This window comes from Phaethon aethereus (assembly GCF_964289735.1).
Source record: "Phaethon aethereus genome assembly, chromosome: 26".
NCBI lineage: Eukaryota > Metazoa > Chordata > Aves > Phaethontiformes > Phaethontidae > Phaethon > Phaethon aethereus.
This window is the reverse complement of record NC_138602.1, coordinates 978,529-1,004,645: the sequence shown is the minus strand read 5'-3', so window position 1 is coordinate 1,004,645 and position 26,117 is coordinate 978,529. Positions and strand designations below refer to the sequence as shown.

Here is a 26,117-nt window from a genome sequence, read left to right as displayed (position 1 = left end):
AGGACTGTGCCTCTGGGCCGTGTGGCCCCAGGGTTGAAGCTTTCAAGGAGCTCAGGAAAAAAGGGCAGGGAAAGAGCAGCCGGGCTCTTGCAGCGTTTGCCCATCTTCGGGGCGGAGCTGCTTCAAGACAAGGCCAGGATGGGCCCCTGGAGTTGGACGCGGGCTCCTCGCCCGCCTGCCCGGGCTGCATCACGGGGTGTGGGCAGGGAACCAGCCCGGCCGGACAGTCTCCACTGGGGCTGAGCGGCTTTAACTCCCATCCGGGGAGCGCAGGGCAGGAGGATGCAAATCCCACGCTGGGCTGTGGGTTGGGCGTCAAAGCTGATGGCAAAGCAACCATTCTGCCCCAAAATGCTGTCGGGAGGCATTTCGCTTTGCGTCTCTGCCAAGGGGGGCTTTGGACAACCCTGTGGGCCTCCCACGAGAGCCCTGGGTTCCCCCCACAGCACGGGCTGTACCAGGTCAGGGCTGCCCCGCAGGGCTCCGGAGAGCCCGGAGCAGCTCCCCGCATCCTGGGCGGGGAGGACGAGGGGACAGGACGGGGCAGCGAGTCCCACGCCTGCCCGGCTGCGGCCCGGCCAAGCCCGCAGCCTGCACTGGCAACCGCAAACCTTCGGCGCGCTCGCCCGCCGGAGACGGCAAAGCCAGGCTCTGGGCCGAGACCGTGCGTCCCCGCCACCGAACAGCTGCAGCGCTTTAAAACTGTCACGACGGGTACTCGGGGTTAAAGCGACATGGCTGGGCACTTTAGGACCCAACCTTAGGCTCTCTAAAAAAAGAGAAAGAAACAAGTTTTTAAAACCCTCCACGTTAGAGAAAAGGCGCCTTTTTTCGTATGGTTTCCTCGACCCGGAGGCACAGCTCACTTGGCTCTAGCTACCCCCTGCAACGGGAACGGGGAGGTGAGCGAAAGCAGCCGCTGCCCAGAGCTGCGCTCGGCCCTGGTCACCCAGCGCTTCGCCCGCCGCGGGGCCGGGCACTGACCCCGGCTCGGCCCGCGCGCGTCCGGAGCGACCACCCGCCTCTGGGGCGGCACGGGGGGAGCCGGGCCGAGAGCTCAGCCCCTCCTCACCCACGTCCCCAAGGGCGCACCCGGCCCCGGCACAAACTCGCCCCGCGCGCTGCAAGCTGGGCTCCGGCGCGCCGCGCGCACGGGTGCCGGCACCGCCGGGCAAGTTTGCGTCGGTCCCGGTGTGCGCCCGAAGCGCACAGGGCCGTGCAAAACTCCCAGCGAGCTGCAGGGGTGCCTCCTCGCCACCCGCTCGTGATTTTGCCACCCAGGTTTCCCTCCTGCCACGCCGCCGCCCAGCACCCCAGCCCAGGCGGACTCCACTCGCAGTTTTACCGTAATAATTTGGGGAGTAAATTTAGACCTTCTCCCAGGAAGGTGGTGGCTCTTTTCCTTCCTGAAAAACGCGAGCGGGATGAATTTTGGGGCAAGCAGGGCCTTGACCCCCTGCTGCCCGGCTGCCGTTTGGGGTGGGGTGTTTTGCACAGCCCTCTTTGCCACCTGAGCCCCCCGCCCGCTCCCAAGAGAAGAGAGAGAAGAAGGAAGGAGTGTTTACGCACCATCGGACTTACCCCGAAATTGGAAGCGGCAAAGCGGTCGGAGGCCGAGACATTGGTGGAAGCCGTGGTGTGGGCATAGTAGGCGTTGATGTTGGCTAGCAGGGTACTCATCACCGCCGGCACCCCCGGGCACATGTACTTGGAGGAAAGGCAGGCAAAATGCCTGCGGAGGGAGGCGGAAGGTGAGGGCGCGGGGCCGTGGGAGGGGCTGCCTGTAGGGACGGGCGTGGGATTTGGGGTGCACGCACGGAGGAGAGGAGGGAGGGGTGCCCGGGCGTGGGGCGAGCGAGGGGAGCGTGTCTTGGCCCGTGGCGGGGAGGCGGGTGCACATGGCAGTCGGGGAGCAAGATGCCAACGGTGACCCCACCACCCAGGGCTGGGGCAGCCCCTCTGAGCCGGCTGGAGGGCCAGGGACTCACGTCATGGCCTGGTAGATGGACTCCACGCCGTAGCGCATGGCAAACTCGTCCACGATCTCTTGCGCCGTTTCGTCGAAGTAGACCTTCCAGGCGTCGTCCCCCTTGGCGTCGGGGATCTTCACCACTCCGTTGTTTTGCAAATCCGTCACAAAGTGGAACAAGTTCTGGAGGTACAAATGAGTCCCATTTGTACCGGGGCCAGTGGTGGCATCGCTGGGGTGGGCGCCATGCCCCCCGCGCCTGCCTGGGCTGCTCACCTCGTGGAGGCAGGTGTACTGGACGTGGTAGGGAGCCACCTTCTCCTCGCCCTTGATCTCCACGCTGATGTGCAGCCGGATGGCTCCCGACACAGCCGACTTGTCTGTCCGCTTGTCTGCGGGGGTACAGGGTATGAGACGTGAGGCTTCCCCAGAGCAGCTCTGCCCAGTCCTGGCCCCAGAGAGGGGCACGGCTCCAGCACGGAGGGGCTCGGGGACCCGGGGCCAGGGGGGTGCCCAGCACTGAGTGCAGCCAGGCTACCAAAGCACTGCAGAGAGGGATTTGGGCGCTACAGAGATGTGGCCTCTCTGTGCCTCAGTTTCCCCTCTGCAGAGGGCCAGTGCTCCAGACCTCCTGGGCAAAGGGTTTTGAGAATGTCCCTGGGAAAACACTTGATCGCAATGGCTTTTGAAATTAAGTGTTTTTAACAGCAGACCCTACACTAATATGCTGAAACAGCCTTGGCGCCAGAGCTGGCAGCATGTCCCCCTGGGAGCGCAGGGCCGGGGGTCCCAGCCCAAGTGGGCTGTGCCGGGGCAGCCGGTTACCGAGGTTGTACCAGACGTCCATCTCCCCGCTCAGGGTCCGGACCTCGATGATCGTCTGGCCCAGGAAGTCGTCAGACTCCCTCTTGAAGCGCTGCTTGACGCGGGACTTGATGTCATCATCTTCGTCCCAGACGCGGACCTTGATGCGGTCGGAGGAGTTATGGCACTCGCTGGGGAGGCGAGAAGGGGCAAGCCCTGGGATGAGCAGGGAAACCTTTCCAGCCTCTCCACAGCCTCTTTTCCCTAAACAAGAGGGACCAACCCAGCACCGGGCAGGAACTGGGGAAGAGCAGATGTGGAGGCACCAACCCTCCCCGGCGGGCTCAGCAGGGCTCTGCGCCGCAGCCGGGCAGCCCCAACACAGCCTGGATCCGCCTCCATTGCCAGGAGCCAAACCCTCCATGGCGCAAAACCAGCACTCCCAGTGACCCCAGCAGCCCCCCCGCCTCGGCTGGGGCAGGATGGGGCTCCCCACCACCCCGCAGGGCCGTGCTGACAGCCAGCACAGCCCAGCGTGACCACAAGTGGCCAGGAAGGAGGACAGAGGGGCCAAGGGTGAACTTACAAATGGAAATTCTCCTCCCAGACCGGGTTGAGATTGCCGTAGATAGTTTTAGTCCTTTTTTTTGTCTTTCCGACCTGGACGGTGACATATGGGTCACTGGAACCCGTCTTATCCTTCGCTTGCAGGCCCTGGGCACAAACGACTGCGGCACAGCGTGGCGCGGCACAGCACGCACGCCCACCCACAGGAGGCACAGGCGTGGGACACAGCGGAGGGAACGGACAGAGAGAGGAGTCAGTGCCACGGCCACACCGAGGCCCCCGCGACAGGCGCCTCGTGCCCCCCAGCAGAGCCCCAGGGGCTGAAGCCACTTTGCGGGATGAGGGGCAGGAGCGGGGCTGGAGCACGCGGCATCTCTGTGCAAGGGGCCAGCCGCGTGGTCCCCCATGGCACGCGGTGCCAGGCACAGCCGGTGCATACCTGTGATGCTGATCTTGGCCGACCATTTTGAGGTGCCGTCCAGGACACTCTGCTTCACTGCCTTCATCTGCTGCGTGTGCGTGGTCTTGGTGACCCCAAACACCTCCTGGATCAGCTCAAATATCTCCGGCTTGTTGCGCTCCCGGATCTTCATGCGGTCCTTGAGCACCATGATGATGTTCTGGGTCCGGTCCTCCGCTCCGTGCTTGGAGCTCTTCTCCGCTGCCCCTGGGGGAGGACAGCCATGGGTGAGAAGGGGAGGGCAGGCGGCATCCAGGAGGTTGCTGAGAGCTCCCCAAGCCCACCATGCGTGAATGAATTCAAACCTGGAGGGGTCTGCACCCTGCCCAGGACAGATCTGCCCTGCTCATCACTTCCCCCATGCACAAGGCAGGAGTCCAGCTCTCCCCGGGCTGCTCCCTCCTCTCTCCAAAGGGAGAAGGGATGCAGGCAACGGCTCCTTACTCTGCAGGCAGTCGGCATTGAGCAGGTCCTGGCACTTCTCGTGACACTTGACGCCACACTCGGCGCAGCGCATGCCCTGCCGGGCGATGCCCCAGAGCAGCCCCTCGCACTCATAGCAGTAGGTGGGGGTGGTGGCTGTCCACACCTCAAAGTTGTGGGGTGTCGTGCAGGAGATGGGGTACACTAAGGCTTGCAGGGTTTTCTTGTAAACATGGTTTTTCTGTGCAAAGACAGAAGAGGGAGGGGGAGAAAAGCTCGGGCAACGTACGGCAGCCGAGCCGTGCACAGGGTGCAGAGACCCCCTCCACCCACGCTGGGCCACGTGTGGTGTCGCTGCCCGGCGCGGGCAAGCAGGGCAGAGGACAACCACCACCACCCCCGGGGGCAGCCGTGAGAGGCCTGGCTGCGTCGGCACCGCCGGGGGAGGATGCTGGTGTGGCGCAGACCCCGCATCTCCGTTGCTGGCCCGACCGGCCGGGGCTCAGCCCTCCCACCACCCTCCCCACGCCCCAGCACCTACCAGCTCCTCGTTGTTCAAGGTGCTTGAGGCCAGTGCGGACGTGATTCCCGCTTTCCTGGACTGGACCAGGGACTGTGGGAAAGAGACACAGTTCCCAGGTCTGGCGGAGCACGGGGTGTCCCTCCCACGCTCCTTGGGGTCCCGTGGCATAAAACACCTGGGACAGACCCCCCACGCCAGACAGGGGTGGGTGCTGGCTGCAGGGGCTGGCAGTGGGGACAGCCCAGCTCCCTGGTGATGCCAGCACTGCCAAGTGCCACCCCACCGGGCAGTGGGACTGGAACCAGTGCAGCAGCCCGCGGCATTCCCAGTTCAGCCCCAGCAGAGCAGAGCCTCTTGATGTGTGCCTGAGATCCCGGGGAGACTGGGGTGGGGGGCACTTACCATTGCCTGCAGGCAGCCAGGGCCGGCAAGGGGGGAATAAAAGGCCGTTAGTACGAGCCACCTCACAGCACGGCAAGTCCTGGCCCCTTCCCTGGCGGAACGGGACCCTGGGGGGTCCCACCCCGCGCCGCGGCACTGGCCGCACCCTGCCAAACCCCAGCAGGGAACGGCAGCACCGCCTGACCCCGCACCCCGCCCAGCCCATCACCACCCGCAAGCCAACACCCCAAAACCCCGACCGAGCGCGGCGCAGAAGCATCAGCGGCTGCCCGAGCAGGCTGGGGGGAGGGCACGGGGGGAGGGCACGGGGAGGGGCAGCAAGGGGGGGGGGCAGCAAGGGGGGGGAGGGCAGCAAGGGGGGGAGGGCGGTGGCACCCTGGGGAGGGCACGAGGCGGAGGCGGCGAGGTGTAAAGAGAGGGGGAAGGAGGCGAAGGGCACCTAATTCCGGGTGCAAAGGGTGGCTGGTTTCCAAAATGGCTGTCTCGTGTCACCAGGGGGGTGACGGCAGAGCGACCCTGTGCATGACAGCCCAGGGGCTGGAGGGGACCCCAGCACGGGGACGGGGCTGTGGCGGAGCAGCGTGACGCTGGCGGGGACGGGCGCACAGGCTCTGTGCGGCTCGGAGAGGCCAGCGCTACCCTCCTCCGGTACGTGGGTCCGTCTGCGTGGCCCGAGCGGCAGGAGGGACGGGAAGGCACTGGGGATGCAGCGCCGGTAAAAAAACGGGAAACCAGGCGCAGCCCCGGGAAGCCTTGGGCTGATGCTTGGTGCGGGGGCAGGGCCCTGGAGCTCCGGTAAGGCCACCCAGGTGGGGAGAGCCCGGCTGTGCCGTCCTCACAGCTCCCCACTGCGACATCCAGGACCTGGAGACCCCCAAAACAGCCTGGGACACCCCCACCCCCCGCCAGCGGGGCTGGAGGAGCCTGGGAAGGGCTGGCAGGCAGCACCCAAGGGTGCTCTCTCTTTAACCCCTCGGACCGCGCTCACCAGATCGCTGACTAGAGGGAGAGATTTGCGTCCAGGCTTAATGTCGGGCATGCTGTTAATGCAGCGCAGAAACCTTACTGCTGCCCCCCTGCCGCCGGGGAGAGCCAAGCCAGGCGGGAGAAAAGAAAACAGAAAACACAAGCCATGTTAGAGGCAGCCGGGGAGCGGGGCACGGGGCCCAGCGCGGGCCGGCCGGGGCGGCCGCGTGGCACAGTCCAGCGGGGCGCAGCAGGAGCGAAGCCGGCAGCTGTGTGGGGCGAGGCGTTAGGAGGAACCTCACCAAATCGCTAACTAGGGGGATGGGTTTTCGCTTGCGTATGTCCGGCATGCTGTCTATAATGATCAGCCCACCACCAGGCCTGCAAGAGAGACGAGAGTCAGCGGGGAAGGGGAAACCGAGGCAGGAAGGGCACCCCTGCTATCGCCCCACGTTCGCTCAGGACTTGGCGGACCAGGACTGCAGGGCAATCCCCGGGTGGCCTGGGATCCACCCATGGGACCCCCATCCCCTCCACTGCCCCAGCCGGGGCAGAGATCACAGGACTAAAAACTCAGAGGGAAGGGGATTCTGGCAGAAAACTGATTTTCCCCACGTGAAGGTGTTTTGCTTGAGTGGGGTGACAGCAAAACGCAGGGAAAAAATACCCCGTTTGGCTTTGCAGCATGGAGCGGGAGAGCCGGGGCTTCCCTCTGGGACACCAAAGGTGAGCACGGAGCCGTTCTGCCGCGAGAGAAACCGAGGCAGCGCAGCCTGGGCAGAAATGCCGCTTCGCAGCCTCCGGCCTTGTCCGCAAGAAAACCCCGGTGTGATCTGGTGGGTGCTCAAGGAAACCTGCCAGGTTCTGCCCGGGTCAGCAGCAGGGCCGCCCGTGAGGGCAAGACGAGGGCGAGACCCCCGGCCCGTCCGGGTGGGATGTTCAGGGTTCCCCGCAGCACCACTCGAGCTCCAAATGGCAGGAGGGAAGCGGGAGCTGCCACCCCAGCTTGGTCCCATCCCAACCCACTTACCTCCTCGCTCTCCCCCTCAGCAGCGGCTCTCAGGGACATGGAGCGGTGGCACCTCTGCTGGCTCCTCCAAAAGCACCGACCCACCAGCATTCAACCCCAAAATCTAGCCCCCTGCACGCCCACAGCTCAGCAACGCTTCCCCACGCCAGCCCCCCGCCGGGCTCATTAATCGCATCCTAATGAGGAGGGGAGAGCAGCCCGCGAGACCTCAGGGAGGCAGAAAGTACCGGCTTCCCCGAATACTCACCCGCCTTTGAACCACAGGGATTTAGCTTCTCCATCGCCTTCCCACGGGCCTGCAAGACACAGGGCGGCCGTCACGGGCACAGCGCCGAGCCCCCGGCGCGCGTGGCAGCCCTCCCTGGGGCTCGGCGCTGCCGGCAGCCGAGCGCCCAGCCGGCACCCGCAGCGTAAAGGGCTCAGAGGGTGGGTGGAGAAAAGCGAGTTCCTAAAACGACAGGGCCTTTTCCAGCAAAGAGTTTGCACGGGGAATAAAATATCTTCAAGAGGTTGAGCCGGGCAAGTGGTGGGCAGGCTTCAGCAGAGGGGCTCGAGCTGGCAAAGCAGTGGGGATGGCCGCACCATGCAAAAACGCGGGGTTTGGGGAGCTGGAGGAGCGTGGTTGGGAAGGCTCAGCAAGTCCACACGGACCCGCAGCCAGATGGAGAAAAGTGCAGGGAAAAGCCAGAGCACACTGGGGATGGGGTGTGTGCAGGGACCGTCCCGCAGTGCCACCTCCCTTGCAGGGAGGGGATTATTTTGGGGTAGAAGGGAGGAAAAAGTCAATTATACCTCCCTCGTGGGGCAATCCCTGCACACACACACAGGCACACATGTTGCTGGGTCGTTCCCGTTGGACATGCTTACCTGCAGGTAGGCTACACCCCTTCCCTGCAGGAAGGGGAGACGTGGGCGCAAGGGCCATGGTGGTGGACAACTGAAAAGAGAAGCGGTGGGGAGGGGGATCGAAGCCCCAGGGGGTGAATCCAGAGCCAAAACAAAAAGAAAAGATGGAGGATGGAGTCTAAAAACAGAACAAAAAATTGTCAACTCAATAGAGGGGAGAGAGCGGAGGGGCTCACACCAGCACACCGCATGCAGCACACACCGGGGGAAGGTCCTCAGCACTCCCTGCCCCTTGTGGGGGTCCCACTGGGCGTGAATGGGGTTGCGGGGCCGCCACTCTTGGGGCCCCCCAGGTCCCCACTGCCCTCAGGGTGTGGGATGTCCACGGGATAGGAGAGCGGACATGTCTGGAAGGTGCCCGGGCGCAGGACGGGGCCGGTGCCGGGACCCGGCGGCGGGCAGCCGCGGGGTTGCTCACCTCCTGCAGCTGCATGCAGACCTTGTTGAAGGCTCTCAGCCAGTTGGCTTTGGCTCGTGCTTTGGGGTCCTGCACCTCCACCTCTGCCTGCTCCCTGCAAGCACACACACCTTGCTCACCTCCCAGCACGGCACTGGGGAGGGGGGAGTCAGCCCCCACACCCCAGGCAGGACTGAGGCTGCAATTTAGGGATCCAGATGGGCCTTGAGCCAGTATGGCCATGGCAAAAAAAACCCTCTTGCTACCAGGAAAAACTCTAAAAAGGTAGCGAGTCCCGCTGCAAAGGGCGGCACAGGGGAGGCAGAGCGACGGAGGGAAGCCAGGAGTTCCCCCTCCCTTGGGAGACTCTGCCCTGGGCACCCAGGCAACACGGAGGGAGCAAATGGTCAGGGGTGACAAAAAGCTGGTGACAAAAGCACGTGGATTAAATATCCTTCACCCTTGTACCCCCAGCAGGATGTCCTCTGGCCGCTTCCCACCACGCTGGGACCGCCCGCGTCTTAAGAGCTCCCGACACCCCGGTGGCGCCGAGCCCAGGGGACCCGCCAGCCTGGAGACGCTGGTTGTTGTGGGGTTTTTTCTCCTCTCTTGCAAAATCGAGACACAGAGGAAAAGAAAATAAATCCTCCAAACATCCCAGCCTCCTGGCGGGCCTGGTGTGATGGACACTGGAGATGGGTGCCCAGAACCGGGATGGGACGAGGCCATGAGCAGGTCAGGAGACAACTCTGCCCAAGCCAGCCCTAAGGGGCCTTGCCTGCACTAATACATGGTCCCCAGCACTAATCTGTGATCCTCAGTGCTAATCTGGGGTCCTCAGTGCCCAGTGCAGGGCCCCCTCAAGCCCCCTCCGCAGAGAACAGGCACCACAGGCAGACATGAACTAAGGCCACCTCCACCAGGACTCTAACCAGCCCTTCGGCCCAAATATGTGGGGTTTTTTAAAAAGCTCATTACACATTCTTTAAAATTAGAGATTCTCCAGCTCTGGTCTATAATTTAAACTAAATAAAAGACTGAAAAAGCCCATCGCGCTTCCCCTCTGTGCAGAGCGGTGGCACTCACCGAACCATGGAAAAATGGACATGTTCAATGATTAAAAGCAGAGACCAATATATGAATTATTCACATGCTGTACCAGGGACCTGGCCACCAAATAATTCATCTGTACAGCACCGGGGGCCACGGATGAGCTTTTACCAGTGGCCTGGGGAGAGGATTGACTCATGTGAAGGAAATTTCCCCCTCTGACCGTGCCGAGCTCTGGCATATCCCCTCCATCCAGGGAGCCGATAGCTTGAGCCAGAGGAGAGGAGTCACAGCCCCAAGCCCCCACTCCCCCCATCCCCAGGTTTGTCCCAGGTTATAAATCTGCAGCCCTGGTAGCCCTGGCAGGATCTCGATCGCCTTCAGCTCTGCCCCTGCTTAGTGCTGGTGGCTGGGACAGGGCAGCGCGTCCGAGGGGGCTGGCCCTTGCCTGGGGGGCACAAGGTGGGCTTCCCCCACCTCGGTGCATCAGGCACCTGGAAAAGCCCCAGACACCAGAGAAGATCCCTGGCGCTGCCCCTTGGCACCAGCAGCAACAGCACCGGCCCCGGGCCACCTCCAGGACACCCTCATTGTCACCAGGCACGGTGTCATCCCAAGGACGCTACGGGTCAACATCTCCCTCCTACCTCTCAGCCGGTTTCGGGGGCTCGGGCTCAGGGGCTGCCTCTTGCAGGGGAGCTTCGTCCGCTCCCCGCTGCGCCTGGAGGGCCTCTGGGGTTTCCTGGGGTGCAGAGGTGTCCTTCTCCTCCTTCCTCTCCTCCTTCCTCTCCTGCTGCTGCGGCTTCAGCTGTGGGACCAGCTGCGGTTGCTGCTGCTGCTGCTGCTGTGGGGTCTGTTGCTGCTGCTGCTGCCCGGGGGGTTTCTGCGGTGGGGGGTAGGCATCATGCTCGGGGGGTCCATAGGTGCCCTTTTCCCGCAGATCCTCCTCCTCCTCCTCCTCCTCCTTGGGGTAGCCTTCCTCATTCTCGCTGTAGTCCTCATTGAACTCTTCCTCCTCCTCTTCCTCCTCCTCCTCCAGATAGAGGTCGTCGTCCTCCTCCTCCCAGCGGGGCGAGTCCTTGCGGTAGCTGACGGAGCTGTGGCAGGAGTGGTAGGAGTCGCCGTCCCGCTCGTCCAGCTCCGAGTCCCGCAGGCTCTCGTTCTCGAAGTCCTCGCTCAGCTGGGAGCTGCCCTGGCTCAGCTCGGCCGACGAGGCGTAGCGGCTGCTCCCCGTGGGGCTGCGGGGCCGAGGGGAGACAAGGACAGGGCTCCTGTGGGTCCGGACCGCAGCCTTGCCTGCCCCGTGCCGCCCCAGCCAGAGCCCCGGGGACCCCGCACTGCGGGCAGGGGCATGCAGCCCCCCACGGGGCACAGCCCTAGGTGGGCACCGGGCTCCTCCTGGCAGTCGAGGACACGGACCCAGGAGACTCCCCGGGCTGGCGCTAGCCCCCCAGGCTGGGGCATCCTCAGGGGTCTGACCTTCCTGCCTGCGCCTGGGCCGAGCATGGGGAAGCGGGGGACGGCGTCTGTCCCCTCGGCTCAGCCCCACCAGGGATGGGGGCAGAGCACAGCCCGGCAGCACCCCCAGCCGGATCCTGCTTCTGCCAGACACCCCGGCCCGCAGATCTGTCACCCAGCCTCTACCCTGACGTCCCAGCACGCCCCGTACACCTCCCGGGCACCCCCTCTCCAAGGACACCCCCTCAACCCCATCAGTCCCCTCAACCGCATCGTCCCTGCCCGGGGGTCCCCTCTCCACTCTTCCTGCCAGGCCAGACCCCTTCCCACCACCCCATCTGCCCCACTGGCCCCTGGCCCTGCAAGCGTCCCCCTCTCACAGCCGCCGGCGCCGGGGGAGCAGTGGCACAGAGGGGCTCCCTGTGTCCCCAGAGGCTGCCGGGGACGGGGCGGCCGCGGGGCTCCGCGGGAAGAGGCTCACATAAGCAAACATGCAGACAGGACAGGGACATGCCTAGGAAGAGGCCGACACCACGTCTCCAGCACTGGCAGCCGGGGCTCAGGGGCGGGCAAGGGGGAAGGGGCCGAGGGGACGGGATGGGCAGAGCCCTGAGCCCAGCGCGGCTGCACCAGGCAGTGGGGAGCCAGGGGACACCGCAGGGAGGAGGGTGCTGGGGGATGCCCAGGCGGGTCGCAGCAGGGAGGGGTACTGGCATCATCCAGTTGCGTTGGGAAGGGCGACTTGGGACACAGGGGTGCAGGAGACATGGCTCATGCCTGGAAACCCCTCAGCTCCCTGGCCTGATCCTGGCCAGAGCTGGGAGAGGGGCCCTTGGCACGTAGTGAGGGTCCCAAATCACCGTGCAAGGGCTTTTGCCCAGCCAGGTGCTCCCCGGGAGGTGACTGGAAACGGAAGGTGGCATTTGAGTCCCCAAGGCCGCAGCTCGCACACTCGCTGGCGTGACGGGGAACAGGCAGCAGTGCTGCCAGCCAGTCTCTGTGCTGGCCAGCGGGACCAGGGTGCTGGGACACTGCCCCCGTGAACTGGGGCGCAGCAGCAACAGGGGACACCACGGGGCCAAGAGACGCCTGGAGCATCCCAACGCTGCTCCCCTGCAAGGCGGCCCGGGGCGGGCAGAGGGGGACCCTGCTGCGGCACGAGGCCGCCCTTGCCGGGACTGGTGTTGGCCTCACCACGGCTGCAAGGACCAACCACAGCACTCTGCGACGGCACACGGCACGCGACGAGGTAGTGACCCACCTATCCGATAGGTCTAGGGACCGCCTGCTCTCAAGGGAAGGCTGGCGGCTGGTCCGCCTGCTCGACTCGGAAGCGGACTCAGCGTCGCTGCGTCCGTTTGCGGCAGAGTCTACGCTACCATAGCGTCTGCCGGGGAGGAGAGGAAGATGATCAGCAAGGTTCCGGGCACCGCGCCACTGCTACCCGCCACGCCCCGGCATCCCCTGCCACCGTGGGGATGCCGGCAGGGAGGCTCCTTCCTGGTGGACGCGGCTGGCGCCTTGGGCTGGATGCGGGCGAGGAACTGGGCCATGCTGAGACCACGGGGACAAAGCGCTGGGCAGGCGTCCCTGCCTGCGGCCGTGCCTACAGCCACGTCTGCACCTCCAGCCTGGCCACAGCCCACTAGCTCGGCTCCCAGCAAGGACAGCCGGGGCTTGGGGGACCCAAAGCCCAGCGAGGACAGAGGAGGTTGGTGACCCAAAGGAGCTTGAAAACTTTCCAGCGAGAAGGAAAGGCTTGGAGCTGGCACCATCCCCCTCTTCCTCACCTCAGCATCCTTCCCTCTGTCACCCACTGCCCTGGGAGCGCCAACCCTGGCATCACCCCGGGGACCCGCTGGCCTCTGCACCTGTGCGGGGGGATTGAGAGAGCAGAGCCCCCCAGTCCCGGGGGGGAGCTGGCTGCGCCGAGGCTACCTGATGGGACGCTGGTCTGAGTAGTCCATCTCGTAGCTCTGCATGGAGTCGGTGTAGGAGTCGCGGGAGCTCTGCTGCTGGTGCCTCATGGGGTACTGGTGGACGGAGGCGTTGGGCTGGGAGGTGGTGTAGTACGGCGGCGGGATGCTGTTGCTGGTCTCGCTGCGGTAATCGCTGTCCCGGTCATCTACCGTGCTGTCAGGGTCATCGTCTGCAAGGGGCCACAGTGAGTGGGACAGGGGACAGCCCCGTGGCTCTTGCGGCCAGGGGTGCCCTAAATCTGCCCCGTGCCTGGCACAGCCCCACTGCTGCCACCACCATGTCCCCACCATGCTGGGGACATGGACCTAGGAAGGAGTGAGAGGCAGGCTGCATGCGTTCCCCTCTGCAGAAAGGGGTTTTGGGGGAGGAGGGAGGGGGGAAATGGGATATACAGAAGGGGGGCAGAGGAGGACAGGGTGCAGGGACCCTCCCTCTGCCCTACCAGTGTCCCACCACAGAGGCAAAGCCCGAGCTGCTCATTGCCACTGGGGCACCCCGAGGGCACAGAGCCACAGGTGTCGTATCCCCGCCAGCCTGTGGGGACAGCCCGGCCCAGGACAGGGCACTGGGCACCTCCGTCCTCACCCGGCCCGAAGCTACAGCACGAGGCCGCAGGCTGAACCCCAGCTCCGGGTCCCCTGAGCCCTGGGCCAGGCTACGGCACGGCAAAGGGGGATGCGCTGGGGACCGTCAGGCGGGGAGGAGCGGGGGGTGGGATACTTACTCTGCTGTTCTCCCCAGCCAAAATAATTCCAGTTGCCTACAAAAAAAAGGGGCAGACAATAAGGATGGAGGCAGCTCTGGGGCAGCAGCAGGAGCTGGCTGGGAGGAACCAGCATCTCCCGGGCACGGTGACATTGAGCTGGGCTGGGGACAGGGCCTGGGGCTGGGCACGGTGACGCCGGCGCAGGCTGGGGACAGGGCTATGGCTAGGCACGGTGGCACTGAACTGCACAGGGGACAGGGCCTGGGGTGGGCACAGAGGCACTGCGCTGCGCTGGGGACAGTGCCGGGCTGTGCATGGCCCTGGTGGGATTACAGAAGGGGAAACTGAGGCACAGGGAGGCACCGAGCTGCCACCCCAAATCCCCCAGACCCCTCTGCCAGTGTCCCCACTGAGCAGCACCCTCGCCAGCCTTGCCGTCCCTCACCCAGGCTCCCCGGGGACCATCTTTACCAGCCCCATTGCCATGCCCCCCCACGCCCCTCCCCTGCGGCTCAGCCCCACAGGAGGGCTCACACACTGTGGGGCAGGGAGACAGCAAAGAAACACCAGCAGACGTGGGAGGGAGGATGGGAGCGGGGACAGCAGCAGGGTGTGGGGTGAGGTTGAGCCCCACTTGGCTTGGGGCCCAGCACCCTAAAGCGGGCACAAGACCCCACTCCTGCACATCCCAGTGCGGGGAGCTGGGGGGATGGGGCAGTGGGGGGTCCCGCAGTGGGGCAGGGACAGGGCAGCACTTACAGCACTGGGAGCTGTGAACGGGCAGAGGCTTTTCCTGCTCCTCCTGGAAGGCGTACTGGGGAGAGACGGGCGGGTAAGGGCTGCCTGCTCGCGGCACCACGGCTGCCCTCGCCCCGGGCCTGGCTCTGCGCTGGCTTACCTCGTCCTGGTCCCGCATGGCATTGAGCTGCTCCAGCTTCTTGGCCCAATACCTGGCCTCCTCCTCGGGGATATCTGCAAGGGCAAAGACCCCGATTGGTGCGCAGACCCCTCCCAAAACAGCCCCCCAGCTTTTGGGGCTACAGGATCGGTCCCCCAGCCCCAAACCCGAGCCCCAGGAGTATCCGTGGGGCTGGGGGCAAGGAAGGACGCATCCCAGTCCCAGGGTGCCCAGGGAAGTACCCACCCAGCGGCAGCTCGAAGCGGGTGTCAAGGAGGATACGGTGGAAAGTGGGGTCCTTGGTGCCCGAAATCTCGTTGTCGGTCATGATGACCTGGGAGTCGAGCGTGAGCCATTCCCCTGGGCCCTCCTGTGGGGCGGAGAGTGGGGTGAGGAGAGCTGCTAGGGACCCAGGCAGGGTCCTCTCCAAGCAGGAATGGGGAAGGCTCTGCCCCCTCCGAAGGGCAGCCGGGGGGGCCACGACATGTCCCTTAGGGTCTGGCGGGGATGGGCCGCCTGGCTCCCTACCTCATTGGACTGCCGGATGGTCCGGAGGGGGATCCACACCGTCCCCACCATGGTGTCCCAAATGAGCCCCTTGTTCCACACCTCCACCGTCAGACCCAGGTCGAGCCGGTTGATCTCGCTGGGGAGAGGGGAGAGGCCTCAGGTCAACCCCCTGCCCGGCAGCCCCCCGGGACCCCCCCAGCCTCTGCCTGCCCCCCCAGCCCCAGGGCTCAGGTGAGACCCCAGGGCTGGGGTCAGGGGGAGCACTGGTGGTGGGGGACCTCCTGCCGAAAGGGGGGCAGGGGGAGCGGCAGGGGACCCCCGGGTGGCCCCTGGACACTCACAACATGAAGTCCTGCTCCCAGGAGGGCAGGTTGCCCCGCACCGCGATGGTTGTGCTCTTGACATTTTGCACCTTGAGCGTCACGTAGGTGTTAAACTTCTCTGTGGGAGCAAGCGGAGGGTGAAGCAGCCCCCAGTGCCCCCCACCCCCAGCCATGCCCCCACCCCCCAGCCACCCTCCACTGCCACCCTCCCATGGGGTCCCCCCACACCGCCCTCAGCACGCCCAGCCCCATTTGGCCCGGCAGGATGGATCCTACCGCTGCCAGCAGTGGCTTGGCTGCAAGCCCCCCCGCCCCCCCGTCCCCCCCACTCCTGCGTGTGCCCCCCCACTAGCCAAACGGCACCTCCAGAGCCGAGGCTGAGCCTGGGGTCCCCTCACCACCCCCCAGCCCTTCCTCCAGTCCTGCCACATCCAGCCAGCCCGGCGGCCAAGCCCCTCACCCCGTGCCCCCCGGGTGGGCAGGCAGGTGGGGGCCCGCTTACCTTGGGGCCCGTCGAACTTGGCCTTTTTAACTGTGGGGACAGAGAGGGAGGGAAGAGATTCAGCCTGAGAGCCCCGTGCGGGGGGCTGGGGAGCCCCGCCAGGGTGCCAAGGTGGGGGAAGGCGGTGGGATCCCTCCTGCTGGTGTAAATCAGGGGTCCCCAGTGACAGCCACAAGGGAGGTAGGTCAGGCATGAGCTGGAGGTGGGCACCAGAGGGGAGCAAAGACCCCCCAAAATCCGCCCCTTTGGGACAACTTGAAACACCTCACTGCCACCCCGAATGAGCAGCCTTCATCTGCTGTGGGGGGTCTAACGCCCCTCGCCCCCCTGCTGCTGAATTCAGGTCCATCTGGGGAAGCAGGTGATGTTACCGTTCCCATCCCGGGGGGAAGGGGGGGTTTGGGGGAGCCTTCCCCCAGCTCCAGGCCCCGCCCTGGGACACCGGCCCAGCAGTGACAGGGTTAAGGCTCTCACGGTCTCCCAAACTGCTGACCCAGATTTCGTACAGGAAACCCGGGGGGGAGGGGGGCTGTAACCCTCCCATGCCCCATGGCAAGCCCCAGGGGTGGTGGAGATGCCCCCTTCCCCCCCCCACCCCGTTCCGCTGTAGCAGGGAGCCCCAAAATGGCCCCCCAGTGCACCCCAGCCCTGTCCCCCTGCTGGGGGCACCGAGGGGCTGGGTCCCATCCTGCCCACTGCGGACCCCCCCAGCCGGCTGCGTGCAGGGCGGGGGGGTGCCCCTGGGCCCGATCCTGCTCAGCACCACGGGAACAAACACCCCCATTTCTGGCTGATCGCCCCCCAGCTTTGCACCAGTGCCGCGAGCGGGAGGCGCAGGGGGGGCCGGTATCCGGGTTTTGCCTGCGGTGGGGGGGCAAGGAGGGGCAGAGCCAGGTACCAACGCTGCTGGTGCCAGGGGGGGTCCGCGGGGCTGACAGGAGGGGACCAGGCGGGGAGGGAATGACACAGCACCCAGAGAACGGTTAAATGACGTGGGTGCGGGACCAACGTGACCGAGGAGGGATGAAAATAGCCCTGGCGATATCAAAGGTAATTTGATTTCGGAGACGTGCCGCTCGCCAGCCGCTTATCGCCCGCCGCCAGCGCTGCTGCCAGCGCCCGGTGGGGCCTGGAGGAGGCTCGTGGCAACCAGCAGCCCCCACCCGGCCCCAGGGTACCTCTGGGGAAACTGAGGCAGGGGGGACTCGTCGGCTCAGCCTCGGCACACGCTCAGACAATAACGGGGGATCTTTTGGCTCGGCCGCCTGCCCCGTGCCGGGCCACGCGCTGGGCAGCTCTTTGCAATGACTTTGCCCAAAGGAAGGTCGCCAGCCACGTCGCCGGCAGCCGTGTTCCCAGGGCATCACAGGACTCCAGGAGCTGCGGCTTCACTCAGGGGTGGGGGCGTTCAGGGCGGGGGTCGGTTCAAGGCCAGACACAAGGCTCTGGGATCCCAGAGATCCCTTAGCACCGCCAGGTTGGGAGCCCGGGGGACTGTGTGGGGATGGCCGGCATCACTGTGCATTACAGTATTATATTATGGTTTTTTATATATAATATCACATGCGTTATTATTATTCTACAGTATTTGGTAGCAGGACCTGCCCGCAGCATGTACACAGGGACCCCCGCCGTGGGAGCTCACCCTTGGCCCAGACCCAGACGCACCCGCCAGGGCTGACCGCTCTCCACTCACCGCTGCCTCCGAAACGGGAGAGCAGAGGAAGGAAAAGCTCCAAAAATACCCGAGCTGACAGGAACAAACAATTACCCGGGGAACACGTGGCTCTCCTGGCTGTCATCTGCTGCCGGGGAGCAGTCCCGCTGCCACCATCTGCGGCTGCCGGCCCCGAGCGCGCTGTGCTGCCCGCCCGCCCACTGTCGGGTCCCCAGAGCTGGTGCAGGGGTGGCGGGTCCCACCCTTGGGCTAAATTCAACCTGAGCCCCCAGACAAGGATCTGGGGACAGCGGGACCCCCCCTCCCTGGGAGCTGGGGACCCCCACAACAGGCTGGAGGGCCCAAGGTACTTCCCCGGCTGGGGTAACCAGCCTCCCCTTGGGGGGCACCGGCCAGTTGGGGAAACTGAGGCACGAGGCAGCTGGTGGGGATTGGACTGGCAAACGGCATAAAAACCGGGCTGTAGGCATCCTGCAACTGGCCTGTCTGTCTGTCCATCCCCCAGCCCTCTGTCCATCCATTTACCTGTCTCTCCACCCACCCATCCCTCTGTCCATCTGTTGAGTCACCTGTCTGTCCATCCGCCCACGTCTCCACCCACCCATGTCTCTGTCTGTCCATCCTCTGACCATCCATCCACTCACCTGTCCCTCTCTCCACCCCCTCCCTCCCTCCATCCATCCGTCTGTCCACCCATCCGTCCGTCCATCCATTCACCAACCCCTCTGTCTACCCGCTCACGTCTCCCACCCCTCCATCCATCTGTCCATCCGTCTCTCCATCTGTCTCCCCAGACGCCCATCCACCCGCCTGTCCATCTGTCCGTCTGCCTCGCACCCCCCTGGCCCCACGCCTCTGTCCCCGCTCACCCCAAACCTCCCAGGGCCACCCCGGTGCCCAGCACCCAGGCACGTCCCCTGGCACAAATCCCTTGGGGGCTGCGTGTGGCCCCGGACCCCCGGGAGGGATGGGGGGAGGCTGGGGGAGGTCTGGGGTGGCACCTCCACCCCCTGGGACCCCAAAAATAGGATGACAAAAATAGCTGTCCCCAGGGAGCGGTGATGGGGCGGCGGGGGAAGCCCAAACCCGGGAGCTGTTTCTCACCGTCCGCCCCCGGCTTCACGGAGGGTGTCACCGCGTGTGACAGTCCCCTAAACGGGAGTAAAGACGTGGCCCTCCCCCTGCCGGGGGGACCCCAAATCTGGGGCTGGCTGAGGGGCACACAGAGCCAGGCTGGCGCTGGCTTCCAGCCCAGGGGAGAGGGGCCGTGACAGCGCCTAAGGGACAAGGACGCGGGGGGGGGGGGGGGTGTGGGAGGGGGCACTGAGCTCTGGCAGCCGGGGGGAGCCCCCGTTTTCCTCCCGATTCCCCCCAGGAGGGGACACTCGTGAGGGGCCCCCAGACACCGCGTGGCCCACCCTGACCCCAGCCGCCACCCTTCAACCTGTATCTCGCCACCCCTGGGACCCACCGGTGCCACCCCCTCCCCATCAGGGTGTCGCAGGGCCTGGGGAGGGGGGAAAGGGACCCCCCCGGACTTCACCCCCCACAAACTGAGCACTTGGTCCAGAGTAAGTGCCAGCGAGGCCGAGCCCGAGACTGCAGGATTCATCTGTGCACCGAGTTGGGCAGGTCTCAGCAAGCAGGGCTGTGGGGATCCCCTGCCTGCGCACTCTGCCCAGTTCCTCCCAGTATGGGGTGATCAGCACCCCTAACCGGGCCCCCGCAAGCACCAGACCACCACGCTTCTGCCCCGACCCCCCCAGCTGCCCGCATCCCCCCCAGCATCACCATGCCCGAGGTGGGGCAACGCCTGCAGGGGCTGAGGATGCCGAGGGGTGCTTGGGGCTGAGGCTGTCATTTGGGGGGTGCTTAGGGGTTTTGCGGGGGGGTGGGGAAAGATAGCGGGGTTTGGGGGAGTACGGGGCGTGTTGGGGGGTGGGAATGCGGAGGTGCTTGGGCATAGATGCTGCGGGGGGGGGGTGCGGGGTGCTTGGGGGGTGGGAATCGGGGGCTTAGGGACAGACGTGGGGCGCTGGGGGGGCGTATGGGGCGTGTTCAGGGCGAGAGTGCTCGGGAATGCGAGAGGCTGAGTCTGTGGGGTGGGGGCGCTTGGGGATAGGTGGGGGGACGGGGGGATATTTGGGGAGAGGTGGGGGGCGGGGGGGCTGGAGGTGGGAAGCGGGGAAGAGAGGGCTTCGGGGGGGCGGGAAGGCGGGGGGCGATCGGCGGGAGGAGAGGGGGTAGGAGGTTCGGGGGGAGCCCCCCTTCCCCGGCGCTGCGGGCGGAGGCTACCGGGGGGGGCGGCGGTGCCCACACCCCCCCTCGCTTCCCCACCCCCACGCCCGGGTCCGGCGCCGCACGCGCGCCCCCGCCGGTTCATTCATAAATCCACGCGCCGGTTTTTGTGAATGGAGCCGTTCTCAGGACCACCCCCACCCCCCCCCTTCTCCGCCAGCCCCGGGCGTCGGGTGCCCGGTACCGGGACAGGCAGCGCCCCCCCCCCCCCGCCCCCCCCGCGGGCGGCAGGGACCCCGGGGCTGCGCCCCGCCCCGCCGCGTGTGTCCCCGGTACCTCCCACGCAGAGCAGCGACATGGTCCCGGTGGCGGCGCGGGCGCGGGGCGCGGGCGGGGGCGCTGCCGCCGCCGCCCCGGTGCCTAGCGGGCGGCCATCTTGCTTCAGCACCGGGGACAGCTCCTGACGTCAGCCCCGCCGCCCCCGCCTTAAAGGCGCCGCCGGGCACCGCCCCCCCCCGCCCCCCGCCCCCGCGGTGGGGAGGGGTCGTCCGTTTAGGCGGGGGGAAGCCCGGTCCCGTGCAGCCCCGAGGAGCGCTGTCCCGAGCGGAGGGCCCCGGGGGGTCCCCCCGCATGGCCCCGGGGGGGCTGTCACGTCCGCATTGCCCGGGGGCGGGGGGCGGTCCTGCCCCCGGGGGGGAGGGGGAGGGGGCTTTCCTGGCCTATCGGGCCCCGGAGGTCTGTCGTGCCCTCGTTGCCCCTGGGAGCGGTCGCCTGGCTGGTACAGCTCTGGGGGGGCTCTGTCCTGCCGGCACAGCACCAGAAGGGTGATGATTTTGGGGTGCAGCATTTACCCCATCCCGGAGCAGGCATGGAGGGGGCTCGCAGCCCCTGGGGGCAGCACTGGGCCGTGCTGTGCCTGTTCAGAGACGGGTCTGAGCAGGTGGGGGTAAATTGTCGTCATCCCTCCCCAAGAGGGTCCCCTCTCTCCTCGCCACCTCCACGTCACATCCCAAGGAGATGCTCAGGCCTGGGCACAGTGATCCTGGCTCAGGGGCTGGAGAAGCTGCCATGGTCCCAAGGAGGGACCAGCACCCCGGCTCCAGACGCTGACCCTCAGAGGAGGGGTCCCACATGACGGTGAAAGCAGAGCCCCCAACTCCATCAGCTGGGGACACGAGCTCAGTCAGAGCTTTGCCATGAGCCTGTCCCCATCTGCCTCCCTTCTTGACGTGGAACCAAGTGATGGACTCACTCTTCCATCCTGCTGCTCCCAGTGCCTTTGTACATAAGCAAGGGTGTCACCACCCACTCCAATGGGATCGTTGCGTCTTGCAGGGACCAGCAGAAGTTCAGGGACACCAGGGGACTAAAAGATGCCAAGGAGAACTGAGGCATGGGGTAGCGAGGGAACATGTTCAGGGTCCTGTGGGCCCTGAGTGACCTGGTCTGGTCTCACATACACCACTAATGCATGGTCCCAGCAGGGCCTGACCCCCCGAGAAGCAGGTGTGGGCCTGGAGTGGGTCAGCCCTCTGCCAGCGGTGGACTGGGGTCACTGGTGGCGGCAGCAGGAGGCACAAAGGATGGACATCCATGTGTGCCAGCACACACACGTGCACACCCATCCTAGTGCATGCATGGAGCCCAAGCACACGCAGGCACGCGCGCACACATCCGCATGTGCACACACATCTGTGGCAACACGTGTGTGTGCACACCCACATCCTCAGCCACGCACACGTACCCACACACACGTGCACATGGACACCCCCCAAGATGGCAGCGCAGGCAGGGCCACCCACGGCAGGCAGCGGGGAAACCCACGCAGCCAGGCTGGGAGCAGCACGGCTGCCAGCTCCCTCCCTCCCCTCCAGGGGTGGGGCCCCAGGCGTGGGCAGGGGCGATGGGGGGACGCCCAGGAGGTGGTCTGGGGGGCTTCAGAGGCAGGCAGAGCCCTGCCTGCCAGGGAAACCGAGGCACGGAGAGCTGGGATTGACACCAACAGATCCATGATGAGGCAGAGGAGACAAGATCATCCTGCGCAACGTGGCGATGCCGAGGCGGTCCTGGACCAGCACCCCTCGGACGGAGCAGCTGGCTCAGCCCCATTCCCTTCCCCACCATGTCCGCTCCCCTGGCACTCTACTTCCCTGCAGCTCGGCCCCGGGGATGGCAGATCCGGTGTTGCCAACGCTTGGCATGGCAGCCAGCTCCGCAGCTACCTCCCCCTGCCCCCTCTGTCGGGGGCTCACCCCCCTTCTGCCTCCCGCTGGCACGTAAGCAGCACTCCCAAACTCCCATACAGCTGGGGTGACGCCTGTGACGATGGACCAGCTCTGCTAAACCAGGCTGACTGCACGGTACCCCCTCAGCCCTGGCAGCACCCTGTTTCCCACGGTGCCCACCCCCGTGCCCACCACCCTGGCAGGGCTGCAGTGCCCTGCAGGGGTGCAGGGTCCCCCCAGCTCCTGCCAGGACCTTCCCCACAGCCAGGGACATGCCAGGCCCTTCCCAACTCTCTCCTGCCCCTGATGTATTTTTGGGTGCTGTCTTGTGGCATCTCCTCCCTGCTCCTGCCCGCGTTGCAGCCTCAGGGCTTCCAGCAGGACACGTCTCCTCTGCTCACAGTCAGCGCATCACCTGCACATACCGACACGCGCGCATGCCAGACCGCACAAATGCACGCAAGTATACGTGCATGCTTGTGCACACACATATGGGTGCATGCACGCACACACACACACACACAGGCGCGCACGCATTATCACACGCATGCAGGCACACGCTGCTTTAAAACCGTCCTTGTCAAGCCAAACAGCAATTCTTAAACAGGAAGGTTTTCCTCGTTCAGCTCAGTCCATCTGCCCCCGCCTCCACCGAGGGGCCTGCACCCACCGCCACCCGACGCCACCCTCTAGCACCCTTGCCCCAAAACATCTCCCTTCCAGGCCTGGCACCCAACACTGAGCTGCTCCCATGGCTCATCTTTGGGTTTCTTTTCTGCCCCAAGCCCTCGTTTGGATGAAAGCGAGTCTCATCAGAAGGGGAAATGTTCATGAAAAGCTCCTGAGTTCTTTCCCAAAAAAGCCTGGCTTTTGATCAAAAATAAGGATAAAAATATTGTATTCAGGAAAAAAAATCAGAAAGTAATCTCCAGGCCTTGAAATTAATTATTTGCAGGAGCTGAATTCCTGCAACCTGCCTCTCATGCTGTTTCCCTCCCTACACAGCTAATTTCATTCAGCGCTTGGCTCAGTGAGCGGATACCCAAGCCCCCCCGGCACAGGCAGTGCCCGGCGCTGGACGACCCCAGCCAGCAGGATGCTCCCGTCCCCAAAAGCTTCGTATCCCCAAATGTCATCAAATCCCCAGCTCAGCATAAAAACAGCTTCTCCTTTGACTCCTGGGCCTTCAAAGCCGAAAAAACCCAAACCTCCAAACCTCCTCGATCCTCCCATCCTCCCACCAAAACTCAGGGTCTCCCCTGCCTGCTGCCAGCACCACCGGCGGGTCACGGTGCCCCAGGGATGTCCCGGGCAGCTGCTGCATCTCCCGGCAGAGCGGGGCTCGCCTGGAAGGAGCCGGGCTCTGCCAGCGCAATGGCTGGGCAGTTAGGCAGGACTGGAAAACCGGCAGGCAGCAGGCAGGAGGGCGGGCAGGGGGCAAGGGGGAAGGCAGGGCAGGCAGCAGGGACTGGCGTTTGTGCCAGTGGGCAGCACCAGGAAGGACACAGCTGCGGCTGAGGACTACGAAGCCATAACCAGCGGTTCAACCGCGCGGGGAGACGGTGATCAGCCCGCGACCCCCAAACCCCAAGTCAAGTTGTAATTACTGGGAGGATGGATGCTAGATCCATCTACACTGATGGAGACAAGGCCAACTGACGGCCCCGAGAGCTCGCCGGAGGTCGGGGCTTCCCACAGCAGAGCCCAAAATCTGGGAAAACTCATCCCTGGGTGGGGAGCTGGGGACGGGCTCAGGGGCAACACCCTCGGGGCCGGGTCACGCTGGGACCAAGCCAGCGCAACAGCCAGCGCAACAGCCATGACCTGCAACTGCTTTTCCTCCCCCGGGCAGAGATCAGCCCCGCAGCCCTGCCGGCCCCCATGCCCCGGCCCCTCGGGTGGGAGTCCCGCACCCCCCCTTTGTCCCTGAGTTTCTACAGGTGTGGGAGCCGGAGCGGAGCATGACCCCGGCTCCGCGCGCTGGGCTCGCTGCACGAGGGCTGAGAGGACGCGGGCGGACAACGCTGGAGGGGGTGGCCGGGGAGTCTGTCAGCCAGGCGGGGATGGGTCTGTGCGTCTGTCTGGTTTCCAGGGTCCCTGGTGCGGGGGCTCGCGGGTTGTGGGTGGTACCTGTAGCAGCCCCTTCCCTGGGAAGACAAAGCCAAAGCAACCCCCACAGCCTCGGAGGCCCCGTGCATCCCTTCGCCTTCCCACCCCCCAGGGTCCCTCCGTCCCCCCAGGGTGGGTGCCGTCCCGCAGGCGTGCCTGGCCAGCCGCTGGCACGCAGCGCCGTGACCACCCACAAGCCCAACCGAGAGCCGCTGACCCGCCTCCCTCGCGGGCAGCCAAGAAAGTTCCCAGACCAGATTATTCCTCGCCTCCATCCAGCTGCTTTTCCCCAAGTAGCCTCCGGGCTCCGGCACTGCTCTGGGTGCATTTTGGGGGGGAAAGGGTCTGCGATGGCACCGGGAGCGGGGCATCACACCGGGTACCTCCCGGAGTAGCTGTGCGGGGATGGAGGCGCCGGGCACGGCGGCACCAGCGGCCGAGGGCTCGGTGAAGTGGCAGCTGTGCTACGACATGAGGGCGAAGACGTGGTGGATGGTGAGTGGGGGCGGCTGGGTTGGGAAGTCGGGGTCGGGTCTCGGCCGCTTGATTTTGGAGGGGGGAGGCCGGTCACGGGGCAGGAGCGTGACTTTGGGCCAAGGACACGGGGGTTATGGGGTTATCCCTGGCTGGGACCGAGGGGGAGGAGTGCTGGGGTGCAATCCTCTTGCCGATGCTCGTTTGGATGGGTGGTTTCCCTGCATCAGGGCTTTGCCGTTCTATTTCTTCCTGCTGATCTTGGCCTTGCCCTGGGTCCCGGCCAGGCCCGGGGCCGTGCTGGGCTGTCCTCGCCCCAGCTCACCCCAGGTGCTTTGCTCCCGTGAATGTTTTTTTGGAGAAAACCTTGCGCCGACAGGGAACAGCTTCTCCCTACTTGGCCATGAAGGTCTCTGCTGGCGTGAGCCTCACCCAACCTCTGCCAGACCCCGTCCTCGGGACGGTGCCTGTGAGAGGACCTGCGTGTCTGTCTGTCCATCCCCTGGCTCAAGGCAGGGGCTGGGGATCACCTTAAGCTGGACTTAAGGCTGGTTTGGGCACAGCCCCAGGCTGGCCTCGGGAAGGAGAGGAACCCCTCCACAGCTTCGCAGCAGGAGGTTGAGCCAGGGGCTGTGGGTCCCCAGGGAGCAGCCAAGGGTTCTGCCCAGGCATTTGCAGCAGCTCCCAAGCGCCCATCTCCCTTTGCCAGGGACCCTTCAGCTCTCCCAGGCTGGTACGTGGGATTTCTGGGAAGCAGATGGATTGAGCAGATTCCTGCTGGGAAGCACCAGCCGCTGCCACTGCGGCAGCTCAGGCTTGCGAGGGAAGCCCGAAAGCCCCAGCCGTGAGCAGCACAGGGCACTCAAGCAGGGACAAACCCCAGGGACACACGAGTGTCCCCGTCACTGTGCAGGGACGGCACCCGGCACCATGCCAGCTCCACCGGGGCTCGGGCACGGAGGGCAGCGGCAGAGCGGGAGGCCTGATCCTGCCCTGCACGGCCCTGCCGTGGGTGGCTGCAGTTTCCAGGGCAAGAGGCTGGGCTGGTATCAAAGGGCTGTAGGTGGAGGGCACTGGCTTTTCGGCCCCCCCAGCAGACCCCCGTGCCACAGTGAGAATGCGGTGCCCCTTCGCTCTGGAGCACCCACGCTGCCCCGGTGGCCCCACGGCCCTGCCTGACGCCGTGAACAGAGCCGGGGCTTCAGAGCGAGAAAATTGGGCCTTTGAGGCGGCCCCCGCAGCCCCACGCTGCCTCCGGCTGCGGCCACTGGCGGTGGGGAGCCGGGTCACACCAGGACACGTGGGCGGTGGGTGACGCTTGGCGGACCGGAACAGGGGCTGGCGGGAGCCCTGGGGCTCTGGGGGGTGTCAGGGTGGCCCCGCTGTGGGGTGCCCTGTAATGAACCCGCTCGTGCCGGCTCTCGCCCCGGCAGGCAGTGCCACTCGCCGCGGCGCTCGCAGGGCTCGGGAGGGTCGGGGGGGCAGCAGGCGCGCGGGGAGGTGAGCAAACACAAGTGGG

General features: G+C 65.6%; 1 protein-coding gene across 1 annotated transcript in view; it reads right to left on the bottom strand.

Annotated features, from left to right (window-relative positions):
* LOC309413688 (protein unc-13 homolog A-like) overlaps positions 1-20,148 on the bottom strand; it is a gene marked incomplete at both ends in the record, with an annotated part of 29,905 nt that extends 9,757 nt beyond the window's left edge. The window contains 23 exon segments of the mRNA XM_082010883.1: positions 1,570-1,732; positions 1,989-2,152; positions 2,246-2,361; positions 2,795-2,964; positions 3,360-3,501; positions 3,780-4,007; positions 4,245-4,464; positions 4,765-4,836; positions 6,137-6,224; positions 7,392-7,431; positions 7,434-7,440; positions 8,469-8,562; positions 10,145-10,735; positions 12,217-12,342; positions 12,894-13,104; positions 13,660-13,695; positions 14,401-14,455; positions 14,540-14,613; positions 14,786-14,909; positions 15,068-15,185; positions 15,391-15,490; positions 15,875-15,904; positions 20,127-20,148. Coding sequence (XP_081867009.1) covers positions 1,570-1,732; positions 1,989-2,152; positions 2,246-2,361; positions 2,795-2,964; positions 3,360-3,501; positions 3,780-4,007; positions 4,245-4,464; positions 4,765-4,836; positions 6,137-6,224; positions 7,392-7,431; positions 7,434-7,440; positions 8,469-8,562; positions 10,145-10,735; positions 12,217-12,342; positions 12,894-13,104; positions 13,660-13,695; positions 14,401-14,455; positions 14,540-14,613; positions 14,786-14,909; positions 15,068-15,185; positions 15,391-15,490; positions 15,875-15,904; positions 20,127-20,148 — 2,991 coding nt within the window.
* Positions 20,149-26,117: the final 5,969 nt, after the last annotated feature.